The 24,974-nt window shown below is 45.5% G+C and overlaps 1 protein-coding gene and 1 long non-coding RNA gene across 2 annotated transcripts in view; both read right to left on the reverse strand.

The window, feature by feature from the left end:
• The window catches only part of MAPK1 (mitogen-activated protein kinase 1), a 44,465-nt gene extending 37,029 nt beyond the window's left edge, over positions 1-7,436 (reverse strand). Inside the window, exon 1 of the mRNA XM_026104323.2 lies at positions 7,041-7,436. Coding sequence (XP_025960108.1) covers positions 7,041-7,183 — 143 coding nt within the window. The 5' untranslated portion in view covers positions 7,184-7,436. The remainder of the gene's footprint in view (positions 1-7,040) is intronic.
• Positions 7,437-16,277: 8,841 nt separating this feature from the next.
• Positions 16,278-24,489, reverse strand: LOC135330208 (uncharacterized). The gene is made up of 5 exons (XR_010392058.1): positions 24,304-24,489; positions 19,722-19,950; positions 19,307-19,401; positions 18,761-18,900; positions 16,278-18,644 (listed from the first exon to the last, which is right to left on the reverse strand). It is a non-coding gene; the product is annotated as an uncharacterized LOC135330208 (long non-coding RNA).
• Positions 24,490-24,974: the final 485 nt, after the last annotated feature.

A 24,974-nucleotide genomic window follows, 5' to 3' on the forward strand; every position in this document is an offset into this window, starting at 1 on the left:
AACCATTTTACAAGTCCTTCTTTCAACCAGCATGTAGACAGCCAACAGGGCACTAAATATGTCCCACAACAGCAGTCAGAGCGCAGACAGTTCTGTACGAGATACTCCTTCTACATCAGCAGACTTACCCAGTGACTAGAAACAGAACGGAAAGGGGTGGAGACAGGAATGCTCTCTTTGAAACAGAAACCAACCTACTGCACAGTGATGGAGAACGAGAAACCTCATTTTGCCAGAGTATCTACCAATTTTTGATCAAACAGCTCCATCTGAATTAATCAGATTAACCATTACTTGGATCTAATTAATCTTTGTGGTCAAAGCTGATAATGAAGTAATTTATGTTTGGCTTTTAATATACCTTAGAAGATGAGTATAAGAACAGCTTTTTTACATTCAGAAAAGTTGTACTAAAGCAAAGGAAAATAAGTCACCTTCTGAAAGGGAGATTGATCTACAAGCAAACAATTATTTTTCATAGATGAACTAACAAGCAATATAACCTAGACTTCACATAGATAAATCACCCGAAACAAAATACACTATTTCACATTTACTATTAACTTTGCATTACACACAGTAAAAAAAAGTTATACCCTAAAATATGCTTGTACAACCATACTCTTCATCTGAGCAATTTGCAAATCAAAACTGTTACTTTAAATACCATTAAAAAGTTAATTTTTTTTCAAATGGCATTTGAAAAATTTCTAAGATATTTAGCTTTCAGTGGAAATAAAAGTATTCTTTAAGTAAGCAGAACAACATCCAACTTTGTCCATTAGCAGTGTGTGCTTGCGGTGACGAAGGCCTACCATGTACTGGGCTGCATTAGTAAGTACGCAGCTAACAGGTCAAGGAAAGAGATTACTCCTCTGAGGCCACATCTGGAATACTGTGTCCAGTTTTGCTCTCTCCCAGTACTGGAGCAAGTCCAGCAGGGAACCATTAAGATGGACAGGGGGCTGGGGCATGACATACAGAAAAAAAAAAAAAAAAAAAAAAAAAAGCTAAGGAAACTGGTTTGCCTTAGCCTGGAGAAAAGAAGGCTGGGGGGTGTGAGGAGGCACCCCATTTTGTCTTAAACTACTTAAAGGGGGATTACAGAGAAGACTGATCCAGACTCTTTGCAGAGGCAAACAGTACAGAGGACAAGAGGCAACAGTCCCAAGGTGCTGCAAGGGAAATTCTGATGAACATAAGGACAAAAATTTCACCATGCAGGTGGTTAAACACTAGAACATATTGCCCAGGGAAACTGGAAGCTCCATCCTTGGAGATTTTCAAAAGATCAAGTGGACAAGACCCTGAGCAGTGTGATCTAATTCTGAGGTTAGCGCTGCTTCAAGCAGAAGGCTAGACTACGTGACCTCAAGAAGTCCCTTCCGGCCTACATTATTCCATGAAATATTCCACAGCAAGATGTCATAAAAAAATATTTCTATTAAATTGATCAGTGAATTCCTTTTCTAGAGCACAGGTGAAAGCTACAACAAAGTATCAACATATTAAAAAAATTATGATGTTGATGAAGTGCTAGTTTTCAACTGAAGCTGAACTGTATGCATATTCAGCTGTTAAGTGTTAACTCTCTTCCTACAGGCTGCATCTCCCCACTCATGAACAAGCTGCTCACTGAACTAACAAAGCCTGGTTTCCTACAAATACATGTTTCTGTTCTCCCTGAGAGTACCAATAAACCCACTCCTGAAACTGGGGCATCTGTAATGTTTCTTTGGGGCAGTTTCTGACTTCTCACATTTGACCTCTTGATACAGTCTCTTCCTCAGCGGACCAGTTCATAGGATCTCTGTGCTGTACCAAAATACCTTTTTATTTTTTTTTTCTAAAAAAAAGAAACCTGGAGGAAGTTTGTATATTAAGACCTGTCAAATTTGATGGAAGGCAGGCAAGAGGTTCAAGAGCCATATGTGGGGGTACAGGAGACAGACTAACACAATCACATACGGGTAATGTGAACACATAAGCCATATTTCCATAATAAATCATGCTAAAAAAAAAAATCAAGTTATCTTTATCTGTTTCTGTGGGCTGGACCATGCTATGTTAAGAAAATGTGTACTTATTTATGAAATGCAAGTGTCCCTAAGCTGCACTCTTCAACTCTTAAGCTAGTATCCCATTACTTTGGGCAGACAGGAAAAGATGCTACCTTTCATCTCCCATAAATCTTAAAGACAGCTCAACTATGCACAGAGAGAAGAAGTAGTTGCTGTCCCTTCCCCACTGCCTGCTTCACAGCTTGCTGACCACCTGTTGCATCACAGGGGATAGAAGAAGAACAGCTCTAGTTGCTCCTTTTTTGTTTCCACTTCAGGTTAAGGAAGTGCTAGAAGTCTGAGTGACTTAACTGAAGGGAAGAGCTTACCCCTGTGTCTCTCTTCCCCAGAGAGAAGCTGATAACCAGCTGCCAATTACACTCCCTAACTTTCTGCTCTGATCTTTGCACTAACTGCAGTGTGTTACGGCTGGATAAATTGTGTCAGCTCCCCGTTTTCCGTAACACACAGACCAGAACATGTTAATTAAAAGGTATCAATACCCATACCCAACCTTGCTCCCTAAAAGCACATATAAGCAGGCAGAGGTATCTCTAAACTTGCTCTATCATAGAGTACTCACTCCATATCAGTGGAATATTTAACAAAAAATTACAGGTTGCTTCTGTTCCTCGTCACCAAGCAAACAGTCTCCAAATCACCAGTTTGACCCTCATAGATGGAGGCAACCGGTCTCCATGCTACCCTTTTGTCTAACTTCAGAGAGTCTTGAGAGAAGACATTATGCAGTCATTAACCCAATCAATGCTACTTTCATCTTTTAATATAAATGCCTGTATCTTACAGAGCTATCTCTCCCTAATCTTTTCCGTTTTGAATCTCTTTATGAATATACTTCTCAATTTTCATACAAAATTTCTCTCCTCTAAAAGGAACTTCAATGAGAGATTAGAAAAGAACAGAACTTTGAAAAAACTACTGCCAAATGTTTTAATTATTCCTTTTCAATACTGCATTAATGTTCAGCTACTGACTAGCTTAATTTTTAAACATAACTTCTACAGAACATCACCAACTCAAAGATGTCTTTCTAACAACACAGTAAAATCTAAGCCAAGAAATGCAGGATTTGAGCTTCAAGATTGTTTTCTTTCAACTGCATTCATCATTATTATTTACTTGCAATATTTGCAGCAGTGATACTTCACGTGTGAATAAGTGTGATGATAAAGGGCTACCAAAAAATGGAATACAAGACAGCATATCCTTATCATATTCCCATTAATTATTTCTTTCCAAAAATATGATTTGTTTTAAACTGTCAAATGATCATCCTTGTCAAATTACCACTGACCGAATAGATGAAGGACAATTCCCACCAAAAATTTAAGGCTCAACACAGTCATATTTTCATCAGTGTTTGTATGCATTTAGAGTACAGCCTGTGAACAGGTTATATTCAGCACTGCCAAAAGAAAATAAAACAAAACAAAAAGAAAAAACAGACTTGGGGAGGAAGAGAGAATCTCAACACCTTGCATCTGCAAATTAGTTCTGAAATTTTCAGACTTAATCTGAAAGTCAGTTCTAGGTGAATCTCAGGTTAATAGTCCCTTATATCACTGAAAGGCAGAGAATATCATTACATAAAGAACTTCACACCAAAATCCCTCAAAACAACTCTTAAGCAAAAGGGGCAGAAAATGAGAAATAGACACAGTGTTTGCATGTATTTGGATATATTAATTCAGAGTAACAAACATGACTGTATGACTAAATAATGGCTCAAAGCTGCTAGAATGTCTTGCAGTCCTAGAAACTGTTGAAAATCTTAGATAAAACTTTATTTGTGCTGTGGTCATTCCCTAGTTTCACATGCAAGAGGACTGAAAAGAAGAAACAGGTTAGAAAAGGATATTGACATGGATATTCACTTACTAATCATTTCACCACCACGACCCCCCAGCAAAAGTTCTGAGTAAGATGCAAGCCTGTATCAAAGAATGAACATTTTTGGCAGAGGCCATTACTGGAGGACATTACGACCGAGGTTTCCCTGATAATATGCCTCTCGCATATGAATCTGAGAAAGTGCAGCCACAACACAGCAGTAAATATACTGCTCAAATAACTCTGTTTTACTCAAAATCTATTTAAGTTAAAAATGACTGTAATAGAGAAAATAGTTAAATGCCTTTAAGGGCTTTCAAATTCAGATGAGAGAATGTTCATGTACGGTATATTCCAACATTTTCCTCTATTTCTTGTGCTATTGTTTTATGTTCTAATCAATATTTCTCAAACATTCTACTCTCTCTGCTGCCAAGTCAAAATGGAAGACTGGCTGTAACAACGCTATCCTAAGAGCACTTCATTTGCCCTTTTATTCAGTGACATAATTAAAAGAATTTTATTTTATCTTGTTTTCAACTCCCAAATTCAAAAACCCAGAAATATAGCGGTCAGGAAAAACATGGACAAGAGCAAAGATTTTTAACAGTTAAGTCACTTGCTTTCCATATAACAAGCCTTATGGCAGAATAACTAGAATCTCTGAAGTTGTATGCATTAGCTGGGGGTCTAAAAAACAAAAACACCAAAGCTTGCTTTGTTTTCCTTCATTAAAGCCTACAGATTTAAATGGATTTTGCAGCTGCAGGAAATATCTCCATCTTCACCCTCATAGCTTGCCCTCTAATCACCTCACAAGGGAGAGGCTTCTGCAGATTCTCATTGCATTACCAATCAAAGCAAGACATGAAACATTTAGCATTAATCTGCATAATATATACCTCCATTGATTGATAAGTAATCTTATTTAATCGTAACAGATCATATGCTGTGTACTACAAAACATTACATTTGCTATGGCATTTAGCTAGAGCATGCACAATCCAACACTTACCAAGTATACAATACAAACTGAGACTTTGTTCCCTGTCACTTCACATCCAAGGCAGGAGAGCAACAACTAATTAAGAGTACAGCATATCAAATTTAGTGTTTCACATCAATAACTTCAGAGGGGAAAAACTCAGGAGCCAAATGCGTATTTCAACTGATCCAGAGACTTGCTGGGGCTTTTTTTATTAATAACTGTGTGCGGCATTCATATCAGACAAAAAAAAAAGAACAAGCTTTTAAATAAAAGACAACTTTACATAGCCAGTCTTGGAGAAAAAACTTAAAATATTAAGTAACAAAACTTAACACATCATTTGGAGGAGAAGAAAGTGGCCATATTTTCCCTTTATCTGCTCACTAACCTAGTGATGCTAAAAAAGGGCATCAACTGCCATCATACTGCTTCTTGTAATCTTTGATCATTGGTGAAATATTTTAGCTTTAACACAACGTCTGTGTTACCACTTTTGACACCACATTCATATGAGTGGGACTATACACACATCTTGAAAGTACTATTCCAAATCAGATTGCAAGCATAAACCAGCGCAGTCAGTAGTGAGATTAGATGCACTGGCTTAGTTGTCCCAGCACAGATGAGTTGCACAGTAATAAAATGTGGCTTGTACCATAAGCTATATTAATGTAAGTTTTAGACTGGATATATTGCTGTGATTTATAACACTAAATGATAACAGGCGTATTTTTAGGCCATAAACAGGATTTTTGATTTACATTTTGAAGGTTCTTCCCATAGCTAAAAAAGTGAAGGCCGCAATTCAAAACTTGAACACAGGCTTATCTCCCAGCTAAACTCGGACCTAACTGAAAGCTTTCATTCTGAAATGCAAGATGACTTCATCTTAATAAGCTAACACAATCCAACATAGCTGTAAAATCTGTAAGATACACTTGGATGCTGTGAAGAGCCTTCACTGAGAAGCGTAGCAGTTTATAAAAGATTAAACATCAGAGAGAGAACATTACCGCTGATATAGCTTTCATCAAGTCATAACCTGTAAACCTCATTTAGTACTGCTGGTCAAATTTGAACATGCTGAAAAAACAGAAGCAGTGTTGGAAGAAAGTTGATAAAACAACAAAAATAGTTTTAATTTGAATCCCCTATTTCAAAAATAAGTCACTTTATCCTCCTTTGCTAATGGGAAAACAAAATTAGAAATTGTAACTAAGGTCACAGAGCACATCAGTCTTATAGTCCAGTCACTAGGTATACCATCTCACAGCATCATCTCGACTCAACCCACCACACACAGGCTGCTAAAAGAAAACCCATCTCACACTCTAAATCCAGTTAGCTTACATTTTTGGCATTTTATAGTTCATTTGTTTAGCTTTCTAAGACTGATATTAACCAAAGCAAACACACACTACTGCTTTTTAATGAGGGTTACCACAAGTCTTTGTGACATAAAATAATCAAGAAGAACGGAATAGAACTTTCACCCGTATATACGTTAATTTAGACAATAATTTGGAGGCTGTGCAACACTGGCAACACACACATCCAAAGAAAAGGCAGATAGGGGCAGCAATTCGTACGCACAGCTTCACTTTTTTTGTTTATCAACTGTGACCTTAGGAACACGCAGCACAGGCACAAAGAGAAATACAGAGCTGTTAGCATGATGTTATGACCTTTTCCCCCTTTTGAGTGTCTATAAAATGACTGTAAGGAGAGAAAAAAGAAAGGGAGAAAGCAACTCGAGAGGCAGGGGCAAAAAATATTTAAAAATGACGAGCAGAGGGCAGAAAGGAAACAAGACGCGTAGCTGCACCCCACGGTGCAGGAATTTTGGCAGGGGGGAGAGGCGACGGCAGCCGGGGAGGGGGGGGACGGGCGATGCCGGAGGGACAACCTCGGCAGCACGAAGGGAGATGAGGAGAGAGGCTGGGATGCAGGAGCCCGGGCCTCCCCTCCCCCGAGGGCCAGGCACGGGCCGCTGCCCCCCGCAAGGGCGGGACGCAGCCCGCGGCCGAGCCCCGGGGAGCCGCGGCCGGGCAGGGCGGCGGGGAGGAGGGAGGAAGGAGGGAGGGAGGGCGCTGTGCAGGGCAAGGGCGCTGGCCCGGCGGGGCGCGGCGGCCGGCACTCACCACACCATGCCGTAGGCCCCCTCGCCGATGTAGGAGAGGTTGGTGTAGCGCGGCCCCACGTCGAACACTTGGCCCCGCACCATCTCCGGGCCGCCGGCGTTGGCAGCGCCGCCCGCAGCCCCGGCCCCCGACACCGCCGCCATGTTGTCCGTGCCGGGAACCGCGGTGACTGCGCGCGGGGGGGTGGGGGGAAGGCGGGGTGAGGAAGAAAGAGGAGGGCGAGGAAAGAGATGCGGGGTGAGGGGGAAGAAAAAGAGGCGTCGCCGGCTCCGCCGCGCTCCGGAGCTCCGGCCGCCGCCCGCTCCCAGTCCCCGTCAGCGCCGCCGCCGCTGTGAGGAGACGCTGCCCGGCGCGCGCGCACCCACAGGCCCGGGGGGAGGGGGCGGGGGGCTCTCGCGCACGGCGCGCGGGGGCGGGGCGGGGCCAGGCGGCGCGCGGGGGCGGGGCTGGGGGCGGGGCCGGGGGACTGCGGTAACGGCGGCCGCCGCAGCCGCGGGGGGAGGGCCGGGGTCACGTGGTGGGCGTGCCGGCTCTGCGGGAGCCGCGCGGCCGCCCGCCGCCATTAGAGGCGTCAGGTGGCGGCGGCGGCCGGGGAAATGGTGTCCGGGTGGCGGTGGGAGTGCTCGGCCCAGGGGTGCCCCTAGGCCCCGCCGGGGCTGGCCGCGCCCGGGGGTGTCGGAGCGGGCCGGGGGTCTCGCCGCTGGCTGACAAACGCCGCGGGATGGAGGCCTGGGGCCGAGGCCTGCGCGCCCTCCCGCCCCGCTCCGTGAGCCCCCTGCGGCAGCGCAGGCCGGCGGGGCGTCGCAGGGTGTGCGCGGTGCGCAGCACCGCTCCGCGCAGAGCAGGGCCGGGCCCGAGTGAGCTGCGGGAGGGGAAGGATTTCTCCGGTGTTCGGGGCGCCGCTCTGGGCCCGGCGGCCGTGCTCTGCCCCGGCCGCGCTGCAGCCCTCTGATGTCATGCAGGGCAGGGCTGGTGTCGTAGGAGAGAGATGAATTACTGTAGCGAGGGCAAGTTTATTTCTGACACTTTCTAACTTTTCAGGGCTTAGTTTTGCAACCTCTAATTAGCATACGGTTTTTATATGTAATTATATTTTCCTCTTACTTGTTTCACACATGAATATAAATAAACTCGAGGTTTTGAACAGGAGGTGAAGATTTAATTGAGTCAGAGTTTCTGTCAGGCCTCAGCTGTTGCTTACAACAGTGTCCATTTTTCCTGTTTTCCTACCATGATCTGTAGGTTTACCAAAAGTTGGACATGAGTCTTTTCTTCTGAAAATTTTCACCAATTCTCCAAATGCCAAACTTACTTTCCAAGGTTTTTAAAGGCAAAAAAATGTATCTGCCTGGTCTGAAATCCTACTGCTACTTAGTTTTTTACAACTATTGCCACAGTTTTTAGGTGTACTGTCTCTGCTGTTCCTTTGAAAATGCATTAGTCACATGCAGATCTCAGTATATCTCAGCACGCTAGTGTGTGTCCGTGTTCACACCCATCCTGGCCTGTTGAAAGACCCCGGGGTGAAATCATCCAATTACCCTCTGACTCACGCTTTTCTTAAAAGTTGCTACTATTAGTTTTGTGTTCCTCTTTAACCAGAAGCTGTTATGTGACAATCAAGTTCCTCTCAGGTTCTCAGCTGGTTGTACTCTGCCCTCCTCCTTTCTCTCAATGTTTTTCTCAGCTCTGCTGCTGCTCTCGCTAGTCTTCTGTTGACATTTCTACTGTTGACATTTCTCCTGACCGTGCTGCTTCATGCCTCTCTTTGCCTTTGGGGCGTCCCTGCCCATGCACTCCCTGTCTTCTCCCAACTGCCCCGAGTCCAGCTGCCAAACTGCCGGAGGGTCGCTGGTTGAAGCGCTGGTTTCAGATGCAGCCCCAGCATGTTTGGTGGGGTGAAAACTACCTTGGATGACCAACATAAGCTAATGAAAAAAATTCCTCCCTATATTTATCAGACACTCAACCATATGGCTTGTTTTTTTGTGTATTGATGTGAGATAGTTAAAACTGCTTTTTGTGTATTTGTTTTTCCTTGTATATAATATTCTTACTTTTTCATAATGTGCTTTTTTCACTTTAGAAACCCAGCATTATTTTTCTCAGAAATTTCAGACAGCAGTAGATGTGAATAAATGTTTAAATTTTCTGAAACTGTGTAAGTAAAATATGGTTTAAAAGGTTCTCTTAACTCTAAAAATGAAATTATGCTTGCAGTTCTGATTACATATATAAATAAATCTGTCATCAGCAAATGCAAAACAAATGATTATAGAGAATCTAGCTTAAACACAACCTGTCATAGCAAAATTTAATTAAAAACTGGTGTATATCTAGATTATTTTCCACCTTCACCAGGATGTGTCAGATCAAAAAGGAAGCCAACCAGGCAGACCAGGAAATTGTGGAAAGACTGTCAACTCCTTTGAGTGCTGTGTTCAAATATATGTCTAATCCAATTAAACCCAAATAAGCGGTCAAAAGGCTATGGCATGCTTTGCCAACAGTTCCTCTTGTGACAGAACATAGTTGTATGCATTTCAAGGTAGCAATATAGTTATTGAGCTCAACAGATAGCCCAGATAGAAATGGTATCAAAAGCTTTTCAGCCTTTATAAATACTCTACTATTATCTACACTTTGTGTTGGGCCTTTCCCTCACACATTAACAAGGTGACATTAAAGCCTTGGCTCTGCAAGGAATGTAAATATGTTTTAAGCAAATGATTAGTTCCATGAGCAGAATAAAGGGTTATGTTGGGGGGGGAGATGTCATACTTACTATAAAAATCATTGCGGATAACAAAAAGGAGGTGAGAAAGATGTTTCTATCCTTCAGACAGAAATAAAACCACTGCTGAGAAGAGCTGCCCAAACAGAAGTGCAGTACCTTCAGTTGGAAAGCTATCTTGGGAAACAGCTAAGCCGTACAATAGGTCAGTTTAAATATGCAATGGGTTGGACTATCTCCATCTTGCTATCAAGTTCAGCAGTCACATGGATGAGTTCATCCTGCAATCAGGGTCTGGAGATTCTCTGTGCTGTTACAAGTACTGCTTTAACTGTTAACATTGTGGTCTGTAAATAGTTCTCTTGAAAAGTAAATATGCTATGAAAGACCCTATGAGTCCTGGAAACAGCATTATTAGGTATAGGCAAAGAACAGGAACAATACGTAGCTGTCCTAGAGTGTCACTCTAGGAGTGGTGGGAGGATTTTCTCTTTTTTTTTTTTTTTTTTTTTTTGGCTAATTTAGAACTAAAGCTACATCTCCTGATGCCATCATCCCTGTAACTGTCATATTATTTGTGTGGGGGCATTTAGGGCAGCGCTTTCTTGGGAGCTGCTCTTGGATTATGGCATTCGCTTTCAGAGTACCTCAGAATGACCCTGAACCTCCTCATCCTCCAAACAAAATGTAAATATTATGTATGTAAAATGATCTTCCCAGCATTATTTAAAAAGACCTCAAGCCTCTGTGTGGGGGCGAAGAGAGAAAGAAATATAAGACATGGAAGATGTTTTACAAAGACACATTTTAACTTCTATGTCGCTCAAGAACCATGGTGATGAATGTGACAAAAACTCAAATTACTTAGATATGAGAGCTCTGATCCACAGGGAACCATCCTAAGAGTCATAAAAAGCATCAGATACTAATAATTTCTAGTCACTACCAACCTGGGCTTGATTTAACTGGTAACAGACAGCTAAAATCCCTTATGACTGATTTCATTTAAATGTCGGCCACTGCTTTGACAGTGTAAAGTGACCTCAGTATAAATGAGAATCTCTCTGTAATCTTCTGCTGTTGGGAAGATAAGAACATCCTCCCACCCGAATTGCTGGCCAGCTGATGACAAAACTAACTTACTTTTTCCCCATTGTTTTTCCTTTTCTCCCATTTTTTTCCATCCAGCATTCCGACTGACCTTGCAGAAAGCTTACAATGGCTTTCTTATATGTTTTGGAGTTACAACTAGTAAACAGATTGGTATTTTTGTTTTCTGCATGCCAAGAGGAGCACAAAAGATTATTAATTGCAGAACTCTACTGTCAGTAACAGCCTTGATCTTGCACCGGATATCACTCTATTGCTGTCACACTCTGTCACTGTTGTAGGAGATGTCTTGTGTCATATTATTGCTAAATTCACTGTTCACAAATATGGTATTGCAGCTTGAAAGCTTAGTTGTGATTTCAAGTCATTTCTGTTCCTTAATTTTGTACATGTAATTTACAATTATATTCCAAATATTTAAAAAAGGATTCATTTTACAGCAAACTTAAAAGCTTGTTATATATTTCTAGCAATTTGAATTAATATCATGACATTTTGCTGCTGTCTATATAAAATTAACTTGCTTTCATTTCTCAACTGCAGTAGCAGCAGTATCCAGGCACTGTCCTGCACTTCAGTAATGGAAATTTCCCAGCCTCAAAGCACATACTGTCTCAGTCAGCTGCAATACAACTCTGAGTAATTTCAGTATTGTTGTGCGCTTTACTTGTCTTTAGTTATCTGGAGCTCATATCTTCTGAAACCCAACTTCTCTTCAGGAGCTTGCTTCATCTTGCCCAAGACTTAAAATTCAGCAAACAAGCTGTAGATGATAAAAGAGTTGAACCATGCAGATAAAAAGTTATTTTACAGAACTGAAAAAGCAAAACATGTACATAGTTAATATGTATACAGACTGTTACAGGGACTTGTGAGAATGTCACTGAAAACCTGTTATATGACCGTTGTTTTCTTGTGCTGAAGCTTTATATGCTGGAAGGCTATGAAGTTTTTACAAAAAGAAGATTTATGTAGTGTTTAATAACAATTTCTTTATCGCTGTATTTTTGATATGATTCATTGCTAGAGAAATACAAGAAAATACAAGAAAGGAGATAAAATTATTACAAAACCTCACAAGTCTAATGATTTAGAAATACTAAAATATGCAATCTGTTTCCCCTAGTTCTCAGTTCAGCTGTAGACAGGACAAGTGATGCCTCCAACAAAGGCAGAAGTCAAAGAATACAGATATAGGATTACTTGAGTTTTAGGTTGTCCAGCTATTGCAGTAACTCAATTTTTAATATTGTTTACAGCTAAAAATTTAGGGAGTATCTGTGATGAAGAGGTTGGTTGATGTGAGGGCGGAGGAGAAAGGATGAAGCATGAAAGAATATAAAGAATATGGAGGGGGGAAGAATGTAAAATTAAATTAAGATGATTAGGTAATGGGAATGAGCTATGGGAATAGAAGGGTTATAGCTGGAGGGGCAGCGTAACTATAGGTTCAGGGAAGGATCTCTAGTGATCTGTTTGATGAAGTTCAGTATTGAACCTCGTGTGTGGGAAACCACTGAGGTGGTGGGTGTCCTGACTGCTTGACCTGCCTGGTTCTTTCGTGGATGGATTTTTAGGCTGCTGTCAGTAAGTTACTGGTGGTATAATCCAAGGCATCAGTCGTTCTGATACCCAAACCCAGCGGCATCTGGCTTTGTGCGAGCAAAGCACTAGGCAGACACAGAAGCCCCTTCATGGGGCACCAGTTTAGGGAACGGTGCCAAACTTCCTAAAAAGAACTTGCTCAGGCTTGCTTTCGAGGGAGGTTGTCACCTAGGGTGATGTTCATCACAAAGAAACACACAGCTAACGCTTCTGTGATGACACAGGTACACGGGCTTCTGCTGCTTGCACACACAGTCTAAACGACGGGCACTGGCCAAACAGAAACGAGTGACGGGAACAGCGCACTGGTGGCATTCTGAGCTTTTCACATAAACGTCACCAAGGTTCAAAATTAATCTGACGCTGATACAGCATCACGTGGTAACCGCTTGGTAGGCTTTGTGAAGCCCACCGAAAAGGGACTGCCTTTCTCCTTTGCTGGTCAGATCCGGCCTTGTTGATGCTGAAGGACTGAGCTGTAGAAGAAGCACCGCCAGATCCGTGGCTGAGACATTTCATAAGTCACTGCAGGGAAATTTGCATCTCTGCTCCCTAAGCTGCACCTGTGCTGTGGAAGGGAAGGTATCAGTCTGTTCTCCTTGCACACTGTTACCTGCTGGGCTGAGAGGCCAGAACGTCCATACTGTGTATTTTTTAAAGATATTATAAACTAGGCTTCAGTTTCTACTGTCTGAAATTGGTGAATCGACATTCATTCTTAAAACAACCATTTCTTTGCAATTTTGCACAGCTATAGCAGAAAGGAGCTACACAGACAAGAGAGATTTCCTCGAGGAAGCGGTGTCACAGTATTTTGAAAAAAACAGCCAAGCTGCTGGAATCTGGGTTGTGTTACACGGGTAATGCAATACCTCTGAACGCTTCCTGTTTATCATGAGGGATGGAGTTTTCACCACGTCATAAAACCTTCAAGCATTTGTTAATAAACACTCCCAGGGAAAAACAGTATCCAAATATACAAACCCCTGTGGCATCTATCATTACAAACAAAACATGGGTTTTCATGATACATATCAGGGGACTATTTGTGCGAGGCAAGCAGATTTTGAGGCCCTATCCAACTCCCAGTGAAGTCCATGTCACATCTCTCGTTACCTTCAGAGGGATTAGAATTAGACCCTTGGCATATGATATTTTATATGTAAATAGCAAGATGTGTGAATGAGCAAATGTGATTTTTATTAGCAGAGTTTGTCATTTTTGTAAACAATGTTGGTGTACAGAGACCAAACATCTGCAGAATTACAGCGCAGAACCTCATATGAAAATGGCAAAAGTAAGATTCATTTCTAACAACAATAATCTGCAAGTGCTGAGGTACCTAATCAAATATACAGTTTGTGCAGATGTTCAGAGCAGTGCTGCCTTGCTCTGTGGCCTTTCTCACTTGACAGCTCTGTTGTCTCAATTAATTCTTCTGGCTAAATGAACCCAGTCTGAACCAGCAGATCTGTAGAGCACAAGCATGCAAATTTTTCAACCACACCAGCAATGGTAACCGTGCAACTTGCCCCAGTGGCAGATAAAATCTTTGGCAAGGAAATACAAATGACTAAGACTGATTCAGGATGTTCTTGTGATCATGGTCAGGACTTAGGCTGCAACTGAGGGGCACAAAGGGGCTGGGGGTGAGGGAAGGAAATACAAGATTTCTGCCGATTCTCTGGGGAATAAGCATTTTGTTAGGCAACTGTACAACTACAATGCAAGAGACGGCACTTGCCTCCTAGAGCTTCACCACTGAAGGAGGCTTCTCAAGTTCAGGAGGCTTGTTTAAATTTTCAGGACAAACAGGAGCATTTGAGCTGCACTGGAGGCTTTCATTTGGTGATCCTCCTGTATGGAAATTCAAGATGGATAATAACTGCGCACGATTCCTACTCCTTTAAATGGCTAAAATGGTGCATATGGCAGAGTTTAAAATGTTATCAGCTAGATTAGGGCAAAGACTGAACCTCAGAACGATGGCCTCTCCAGCCACCAGCACTAGATCTAGCTAAAATCATTAAGATATTCATAACTTTTTTAATTTCGAAAGTTTTAACAGTAGGAAAGTTATCCAGCTCACGTTAACTTTGTCTTAGCTGATGTAAGTGGTTCCTACTTCAGATTTGCAGAAGCTAATGATAAGAGATGCCTTTTATAAGGGCAGGACATCAATTGTCGTCAAGTGCTACATTGACCTGACGGCACTGCTGAAACTCTGGGTCTCGTACAAATGACACAAAACTGCTGCAGCGATCTGTTAGTGTCCTGCATCCCAACCAACTTCTCAGCAGGGCGTCACATTTCCCACTGACGTCCAAAGAGCCAGAACTGAATCCCTGGCCTGGAAATTGTTTGACAGAAAGACCAAGAGCAATGAAAAGTATTTTTGACTGTTGCAGTTATGGATGCTTAGAAAAAAGCGAGCGAGAGAGAAGGCTGCTCTTCTTGAAGGATATGGCATACTATCTGGAGGATGATGCTCTGCAATCACATTTTACAGGTGCCATTAATGGAGGTAGAGCAAGATTAAGTGACTTAGCGTCTGCCAAGCAGTAAGCGTGGGAGAGCAGACAGCAGATGTCCAGCAACTTAGGCCTACGCCTTATGCACCAGACCATGGCATGGAAATGTGTGTGGATATTTAATTGCAATTCAACTACAAATTGCCTGGATTTATGAGTCGGGAAAGCCCGTAGGCTGCAGTAAGAAATGAGTGTTTATTAGCCCAGTGATCGTGCCGGCCTTTCCCGCAGTGAGGGGAAGTGCCCCTGCTACAGGGAATGGATTACATAGGGCCACTGTACCACTCTCCTGCCCCATTTACTTTTGTGACGTGCAGCTGGGTAAGTGCCAACATACAGATACATTTGCAGCATGGACTGAACAGCTTTTACTGCCTCTTGTCTCAGAAAATAAAAATGCAGCAGCTAGCCTCTTATCAAATCCCAATTTGTGGAATCTATACCTACAGCAGGGAGATAAACAGGACTCCTCCTTTAGGGGCTGCTACACAGACACATTAGAAAAGCTCTAAGAATAGGATTAGCAAGATGAGGCTGTTGCTTTGTATCCAGGCATTTTTCAAGTGCCTGTTGCAGCAGCCCGGGCGTCTGAACACTTCTGCTTTCCTCCCTGGTCCCTCCCGCGCTGCTCTCACCCTGCAGCCTCCTCCCGGGCTCCGGCCGGCCCAGAGCTGCTCCTGCCCTGGGTCGCTGCCCTCGCCCGGGCCTCCCCTGCTCGCCTGGGCCCTTCCCGGGGAAGCACCGCCTGCGAGAGGGGGGAGGTCAGGCGGGGAGAGCAGCAGGGCATCCCCAGCACTCCCCACGCTGCTGGGGGAAACGAGCCACCCCTGGTTTCTGCACTCGGTGCGGTTCGGTCTCCGTCCTCCGTGTCCGGCGCTCCCCCTTCCCGGGCCGGTGCTTCACCATTTCTCCCGGTTTGTTGAGCTGAAGGAGCTCGTCGAAAGGGCCAGACAAGCCCCGCACCTGCGCGGAGAGAGCGGGGCTGGGCGCAGAGCCGTCCCCGTCGACACCACCGTCCACGAGCCTGGTTCGGCCACCGCGTAAAGTCACTCCCTCATTCTCGTCTCCTCTGGGGAACAGGGACGTTTGCCTGCGCTGCCGAGAAGCCCCCAGACAGCTCTGCTGCCTTCTCCAGCCTCTCTCGCTCTCTTCCCTGTCCCGGCGGGAATACGGGAGGAAAAGCTGTGGTGGGGCAGTGACCTCCTCCCCCTTCCTCGCCCCTCCTGCCTGCTCGTCGCCTTTCTCCTCTCCTGCTCCTGCCTTCCAGCCCACCCGAGATCTTTCCGTTGTTATTCCGTGCTCCCGATTGCCCTGTCCCACCACCTTCCACGCGGCTGCTGACAGCCGGGAACGTGCGCAGGGTCGTCTTCCCTGCAACACGCTGCGCTACGGGGAGGCACAAAGGCAGGCCGCCTTTCGCAGGACGAGCGCTCAAAAAAGGGTATTACACAATCCCCGAGACGCGAGCATTACTCACCAAAACAACCAGGGGTATCCCATTTCCGCAGCCCTACCTCTCAGCGCTTCCTGCTCTCCATCGCTGCACCAGTATCTTCGAACCAGGACCCAATAATTTTTGCATCTGTATGAAGCTAAAGCCTCGGATGGAGCGGGCTCTTTTGTGCAGCTGTCACAGCGATCAGAGGCGGCCCTGCTGCGATGGACAGGACTATCCTGATGTGTTTGTTTTGTGATGTGCTATGAGCATTTATACCGCTGAATTACTACAGTAACCAGATATAAGCTTATCAAATGTAATCCATTGCTAATCATCCTTCATTGCTCTATTCTTATTCCACATACGTTAGGAAGTTGTGCATTATCTTATAAATCAAGGCATAAGAAACAAAAAAATGCCTTTTATACTTAAGAAAAAATCTTTTTCTCGAAACATCATAGAAACATTCATATTCTCTGTTTCTGTCTTGCATAAAGGGCAGGCTCTGTCTTCTTACCATCAACTAAAAAGTAAACAAACGTAATTTCATCAGTTCTGTCTTTGGTTGATTTGCATCAGCAAGAATAAAAGACAAAGGCAAGGGCAGAAGGGAAAACAGCAGCTTTGTGCTAAAAGTTTGAATGCACAAAATACTTCTTTCTCCAGCTGTCAAACATTAAAAAACGCTGCGCATACCAGTAATAATAAAAGTGTCAAACAGTTGACCACAATGGGAATCACAATGCTTCATTAAAAGCTCTAAAGCAGAGCAGAAAAGCTCCCAGCCATTTGCTAAACAGAGCTAAATGCTACGATACTCCCCAAACTGTCAGAAGATGCTTTCATCTCGCCTAGCTGGTCAGATAAATATCTCGCCGCTGAGCTCAGTCCAGCCTGGGAGCTCGCAGCGCTTCGGCAGCAGCAGCTGCACATGTCGTCTGCTTCCCTGGGACTGGGCATCTCTCGGCGAAGCAGGAAAGGTTGCTGTCCTTTGCAGCCATCAGACCTTCACTCCACGCGGTGCAGGGATACAATCTGTAATTTTGTATTTACATATGTAATTATGTATTATTTGGCAAACCTAACCTATTTGTTCAGCTGACAGGCGATGTTGTGATAAGGAATTTCAGCAGACAGGATATTTATAGACCCTTTATCTCTATGTACCATCAGAACTAAAACGCCAAATAATACCCAGAATGAAGGGTTGTTTCAGTTCAACTTTTCTCCATTGTTGCTTTTGCGCTTTTTTTTTCCTCCCTCTGTCTCGTTACTGCCTAAAACTTGGCAGCGAGAGAAAAAAGGGAATGTGACTCACGCTGACAACTTCATTTGCTGTAAGAGACCTCGGTAATTGCTGTAACCCGCTTACAGGAAAGCTACCCCTCCTCTTCGCTCTTCCTCCACCCTTCGCTCCGCAGAGGCCGCGTTTGCAGCGCGAGCAGCCCGGCCGAGCTCGGAGGTCAGGCCGTCACTTACGGAGCGACCAGGCCTCTCTCTTTTCCCTTTTCACCTTCGAGATTCAGGTCATCGCCCCGCGGGAACTCGGGGCGGCTTCGGGCGAAGGGGCAGCTTCCTGCCGCAGGTTTCCCGTGAACGCGGCAGCCGGGGTTTGGTTTCCGAAGGCGGCACCGCTCGACCGCAGCGCGCTCGGCTCCGGCGCCCGCGACACTCCCCGGCTCGGCTCCGGCACCGCGGCTCCGGCGTGAAGCTGCCGGAGGGTCGAACAATTCTCGCCTTTGGCTTTTATTAGGGGTTGGGGCGGGGGGAGCGAGGGGACCGGGCACAGGAGAAGCAGCGCAGATGCCTATGCAGCACTCTACCAAAATATATTTTCATTTTTAATTACATAAGCACCAGAATGAGAGTGGCATTCGTAGTGAGGGGGCGGAACAGATGGCAAAGACTTAGTTTTCAGCAAGACATTAATTAACAACAACTCTGGTTGCTGCTAGGAAAGGGGAGCTGTTCTCCTCCGGCAGGGTTAGGATGGGTGCTTACTGCACAGCCCAAAACTCCGCTCCCAAACACAGAACAGTGATTTTTTTCCCCGTGTCCCTGTTGAAGTTTCCAGGATACCGTCCATAACATAGCAGCGTCCCACGTCTGAAGCAGTGTTAGAAACCAACACCAGCTCGGGTCCTGGCAGTAGCTTGGGATTCTCCTTACCAAGCCTTTTAAATGCTCTGTGGACACATTAGAAACAAATAAAATAAATAAAAGGGAGGAAGAGTTAAGATGTTTAAGTGAGAGAGCTTTGTGCAAGGCAAAGCGCAGATGAGGCTGGTGTAACACGCGGCACCTTCACCGAGGTGGGGCTGAGGTCAGAGCCTTCCTCGATGCTCTGCGCGAGGGTCTCCTTTTCCTCTGCTCCCCACGCTCAGGCTTAACGTCTTCAGCGTACTGATGCGGCCGAGCTGGAAGCGGCTATCCCACGGGGGGCTGAAGCAGAAAGTAGCTTAGAAAGACGTTTATTGAAACCACGGGTGCAGAATACATCACCCAGGCACGATGGACGGGAACAGCACGCGCAGCCGAGCAGCCTGGCCTCTGGTTTGTGCGCGATGAGCTGGCGGGACGGCCCGGCACACCGAGGGGCCCGGGTGCCCCCGCTCGTCTCCCCGCGCTGCCGGGGGGCGAAGCTGCTTTTCCTGCTTTGCGCCCACCCCGGGGCTCCCCGCACTCGCACCCAGCGCCGCGTTCCCCCCGGGACACCTCCGTCCCCGGCGGGAGAGGGGGAAAGATGGACCATACGGGAGAGGGAGAGGGGAAGTGGTCATATACTATAGCAATACTGTACAGATACGTTTAATATTAAATATTCTATTAAATATGCATATATACATACCTAAAAGTGAGAAGGGCAACAGAGCTTCTAGACTCATCTGCTACAGAGCTTGGAAGTGAACCTGTTATTCCCACGTCTTGGCACTTGTCCCTTTGCTGCCAGCAAATATCCGTGAAAAGAAAAAGCTGACAAGAAGATACGTCTCTGCCCATCCCAGGGACGTGTCCACCTAGAAGGGGCACTTTTCCCTGGCTCCCAGTTACCCCGTGCAGGCAGCAGAGGGCTGTAGGTCTGTGCTGGAACCAAAAATCACCCCCCCACCCCGACCCCCCGGGGGAGTGATATCATTGCACGTTTTCTTTCAAAGCGTGAGTTAAAACATAGTTGAGCCAAGTTGAAGATTACATTAAAAATATTAAAGTTATAAAGTCAAACATTGAAAAATGAGTACGTGACCGAATCCAGGACGTCCTACCTTCCGGCAGCCCCCCGACTCGGGGGCAGCGGGCCAGGCTCCCGCGCCGTGCTGCCCGCGGCATCGTTACAGCGAGCGTCACCGGGCCGCAGCCTCGCACGCTGCTCCGGCCTCCGTCGGCTGGGACCGCGGGAAGGGCCGCAGCGTCCTGCCTCTGTCAGGCGGCAGAGGTTCCCCGCGCGACGGGCTGGGGAGAAGTGTCACGCACTGCCGAAGCTGTGGTTAGGGGCTGCGAAGCAGTGGAAAGAAAAGAACACAAAAATTATTTTCTGCTTGGTTTGTCCTACTTTTGCAGGGCTTGAGGAGGAGATGAGAACCCACAGATGCGGATTTGTGCTCGTGGCTACTGTAATGGGGGTGGGGGGAAGAGAGGAGGAGGACTAAAAACCCTTTGCAGCTATTACCTTTAAAGAAACAAGATCAGTACAAGAAGTTAACTCTTTGAGCAGAAACAAAAATAAGAGACCAGCAGACGCACAGACCAGCACCGCGGCTGAGGCTGGCCCGGCTCCTGTGCAGCGCTTTCGAAGCAGGAGCGTACTGCATACAAATGAGTGCTAAATAATTCGCATCATTAAGGCAGCTCCGAGCGGCTCATCGGGACTTTGAAAAAAGCTGAAGCAAACGTACAGTGTTTGAATACCATTAGGGACAGTCATTAACGAGCATTAAGACATCCCCGGAATCGACACTTAGCACTGTACTGAGAGACCCAACCTCCCTTCCTTTTTCTTTTTTAATTGATTTGTGAAATCTCTTACACACAAGCTTTTGAGTGCCGCAGAGTTCAGCGATTCACGTAGGATTACCCGTCACTGAGCTACACGATCACTTCTTATCTATATTGCATCTTTAATTTAGGCTTTCGGAAACTTATTCCCATTTGTTTGGTGTGTAGGTACCATAGATAATTTAAACACCAATATGCATCAGAAAAACAAGGACACAGACAGACCGATGGGTTTATCCAGAATGACACAGAAGGACACAGTATAGCAGAAACGGGCCGGAGGGTCTGCATGCCCAGTTCCTGCGTTTAACCCGTTAACCGCATTAGCTCCAAGCGCCGCCAGCGTTGGCCTCGGAGAGGCTACGGCTTCGCACCAGATTTCAGATGCATGAAAACATGTTTCAGAAGCAGCTGGGACGCTACAGAACAGGTCAGGCGACGAAAGCAAGTTGTGCAAAGAACCGAAGGCACAGCGTAGTTAGCACGGATGGAGGCGTTCGCCCGCCAGAGCCGAAGGAGCCGGCGAGCGAGGGAACGCCGAAAGCTGAGCGCGTGCAAAGTGCACGGGGAGGCAGGGGCAGGCGGCAGCCTACGAGCAGCTGAAGGGAAGCTGGGAGGAATCTTAAACGAAGGCAGAAATCATTCTGCGTGACTCAGAGTATCGGCATTCACAAGGAGAATTGAGAACAGGCAAGAATAAATAAAGCTGAAAGCAAAACCCAAAGGCCAAACCCCTCTCAGTAGCCAGCAACGCTGATACAATCTGAGCGACCAAACAACAGGTCCTTGTGAAAACCTCTCCCTGCCGCTTCCTGCGCCCCGGCGGCTGCCAGCGGCTCCCGCGGCACCAGGCAGCGGCTCTGCAGGCAGCTGCCACCTTCTCCCTGCGCGAGGCAGCCCCGACGGTCCCTTGCGCACCCCCAGCCCCGGCGTCCCTGCGACACCGCAGCTTCACGGGCTTCCCTTGAGCCCCGAGAGGCTCCGCTCCGCTTTCGCAGGCCGCCAGCTTTGGTGCCTGCCGCAGGCACACGCGTGGGTCACCGACGGATTGCAAGTCCCAGCGGTTTTATTTACGCGCGGATTCACGTTAGGCAGCTTCCAGACCCCGCTGCCGTCACCCTGAAACACATCCAGGCAGCATTTAGCTAAAAACTGAAGTTCTGCAAGTTTTGAAACGGAGACTGAAAAACAGATTAGTCTCCATTCTTGATATGCTACAAACATGATGGCTTTCTGCCTTTCTTTGTTCAGCGTTGTTGTTGTTTGTTCTTTAGTTGAGGAGCAGTCAGAAGTTGGTTATACGCATTGGACTAGAACGAGATCAGTAAGACCGAAGAGCAGGAAAGGCTTCCTGACGGGAGATCTATCAGGCAACGGAGCAGCCTCCCAAAGGAGGCGACGGGAGGACGAGAAGTGCTTTAGCAGAGCCAGCCCTAAGTGCTCCCCGCGACGCAGCCGGCTCCTGGAGGACCGCCGCGGGATGCTGCCTGCGGCACCGCTCCGTGCCTGCCATCAGCCTGCTAATGCACATCCTGGCTTGGCCTGGCACTACTTGGAAACAGCTCATTGACTGAAAATTTAATTAACATGAAAATATTAGAAGACAATTTTCAGAGGGCGGGACAGGCCTTTGCAACGTGTCTTCCCATTGCAGGGGGTGATTATTAGTAACGGGGGGGGGGAGACAGTTTCACTAGTGTTTGTATTAGGGAAAGATTAATGAAAATATCCTAAACTCTTCCAAGATACTGAATCGAGTCCCCACTCTGCCTTCTTTGCTGTGCAGAGGCCAGACACTTCCTAATCTTTTTTAGCATTATCAAAAAAACAAAACAAAAAGCCCCACAAACCAGTCACCAGTTACAAGGGAGTAAGACCAAGAATACAGATGAGTAACTCCCTTACCTTAGAAAGCAAACAAACCCAAAACACAAATTGAGATGCTACAGTCAATGCGAAACACAGTTTCACTAACACTTCCAGGAGGAAGAACATAATGAAAAAAATCTAGATGAAACTATTTTTCAAAAGTTTTAATACCGGTCCAAAAAGCAGCATGTAAGATGCTTTCCTCGTAATCCCAGAGCAGTACACAGCTTACTGCGGTGTGTAGCAGCAGCGTCATTTCAGTGGTTTGACTGGTACGTTCCCAAAACGCTATGTTTAAGCTGCAAGTATAACCTTAATACGGAACGGCCAGGACCTGGTGTTTCCTTCAGGAGAATTACAGTGTTCTCATCACTCACCAGCACAGGCAACTCCGCTTTCATTCTGCAGTAACGGTTTGATGTTTCTAACATTTTGAAGAGATGAAAATCCATCCAGGTCATTTGGAAGGCGATTATTTTTAAAAGCAGATTCACCAATGCAACCAAGCCTGACAGCAGTGCCGGATTTGACCTTTGCCTCAGCTGCGTGTTTTATTCCTTCGGAAAGGTGTGAGGCTGCCCGTGACTGGTGGCACAGAGAGGGGGAATGGGGGGCAGAGCTGGCCGCAGGCTCTAATCCTTTCTCCCATCTCAGTTCCCTTGATAGTGCAGGTTCAACACAGAATTGGGCTAAAGCAGCTGCGCTCCAAGAAACCTTTCGAGAGCCAGCACTAAGGATGGGTACCTCTAATGACCATGACATTTGGGCAGTTAAGTCAGTCAGTGAGAACTCCTGACAGTCACCCACTGCACCGGGTGCAGGTCGTTGCAGCAGGCAGAACAGCTGTGGGGAATTAGCTGCATCAACAGGCAGCAATCGCCTGCAACACCTCCGGTGTGACGGCCCCGCTCGCGGTACCTGAGCCTGTCTGTAACCCACCAATTAGATCCATCGTTAGCAGCTTGCCTTAATTATAGCTTAGGACTTCTTCAAGCATAGACTTTGCACAAGACTTTAAATGACTATAATTAAGTACACAGACAGCTCAAAGCGTCTCCTGTTCCATTGTTAAGATTTTTTGCTTTTTCCCACACTGATGCCGGAACCCGGTTTCGTAAAGGATCTGGTCTTTTATTTCGGAGTTAGTGGATTTAACTATGCACACTGTCAAACGAAAACTCTGCGGCTTTAGGGGAAAGCTAGAAATGGATTATATCAAGTATGCAAATGCAAAATAAAGACTTGGAAACTCTGGTTTAAGGCAAAAACAGACCCCAAACTTAACTGACAAGTTAAAAACAGTCTCTAGACTAAAAAGGGAGATATTTCTTATAGGCTGATAAACATATACAGACTTTTCTATATCTATATAGTCTTTTCTATATCTTTTATATTTTATATAAAGAGAAACTGCCCAGATCTTGTGATCATGACCAGGAGATGCAAAAAGGAATATTATTCTAATCCATATGGGATTAGTCCCCCTCTTTGCATGAATTATTTCTCTCCTGCCTCCCATGTACGTGGGGTTTCTGCAGGCTCTCCGGATTACTGCTGTTGGCCATTATCAGAAATCTGGTATTGGACAAGCTGAACCCAGTCCGATGTGGTCTGCTGTTATCTGTGCCAAAACCTCAGTTAAAACTACTTGAATGTTAGCCAGTAAAAGCAAAACAGAGTCACTGCAACTTCTTAAAGGTACTGGGTAGGAAGGTATTACCATGCAAAGAAACTTTGCCCATTCGGATTTCCAGTGGCTACCGACAAGGTGGAAATGTCACAAAAATGGCAGAGGATGCAGAGGATTTTTTTGAATCATTTGTAGCAATGGAAAACATCAAAAGTTTTTCCTAGTGCCTCTGGTTTCGTTTTGGCAAAAGGAAAGAGGGGGCCCTCTAGGGGTGGGAGCACAGAGCCCCGAAGGAGCATTCGGACGCCCGCAGAACAAGCGCCTTCTCTGCACCTGCGACCCCCCTGCCTTACCTGGAGACAGGAGCAGCTTCTGCTGCCATTGGCAAGAGCTCAGGAGACACTGGTTTACTCAGGAAAATCAGACTGGGTAGAGGAAAGTCACAGGTTGCTTCCCAGAAGTGCTGACTCTGCAGGCTAGAGTATGATTCAGGAAATAAGTCTTTTTTTCCTTACCATTTGTGTAATCTTTTCTAGAGAAAATTAGAATATCACCAAACTTCAGACGCAGCTACTGTAGCTAGCCTGCTCCACCACAGCGTATTTTTTCTTTTAGGCTATACAAAAGACTTGTTTTTGCCTCACTGTATGCCTCAAGCGCACAGTGAACTCTAATGTAAAGTGGACAGGTTTATGTTTGTCAAGGCATGTTCAAAATATTTCTTTCCAAGAACTGCTTCCATTTGAAGGCTATATAACAGCTGCACCATTTAAACATTTAAATAATATTTGCTTATTCTCATGAGAGCTTAAGATTCTTTCCAAACAGCTTGACATAACAACATGGGAATGTGGCAAACCCAGGCTTCAAAACATTTCAATTCTAGTAAAACAAACAAACAAACAAACCAAAAAAACCCCCCAAAACCTCAAGCAAATATCAGAAAGCATGTAGCAAGTTATTAAGAACCAGCCATAGTACAACAGGTAATATGTTCTGTAAGATACCCAAAACAGAAAAGGTC

Source organism: Dromaius novaehollandiae, chromosome 17, assembly GCF_036370855.1.
Source record: "Dromaius novaehollandiae isolate bDroNov1 chromosome 17, bDroNov1.hap1, whole genome shotgun sequence".
Taxonomy (NCBI): Eukaryota; Metazoa; Chordata; class Aves; order Casuariiformes; family Dromaiidae; genus Dromaius; species Dromaius novaehollandiae.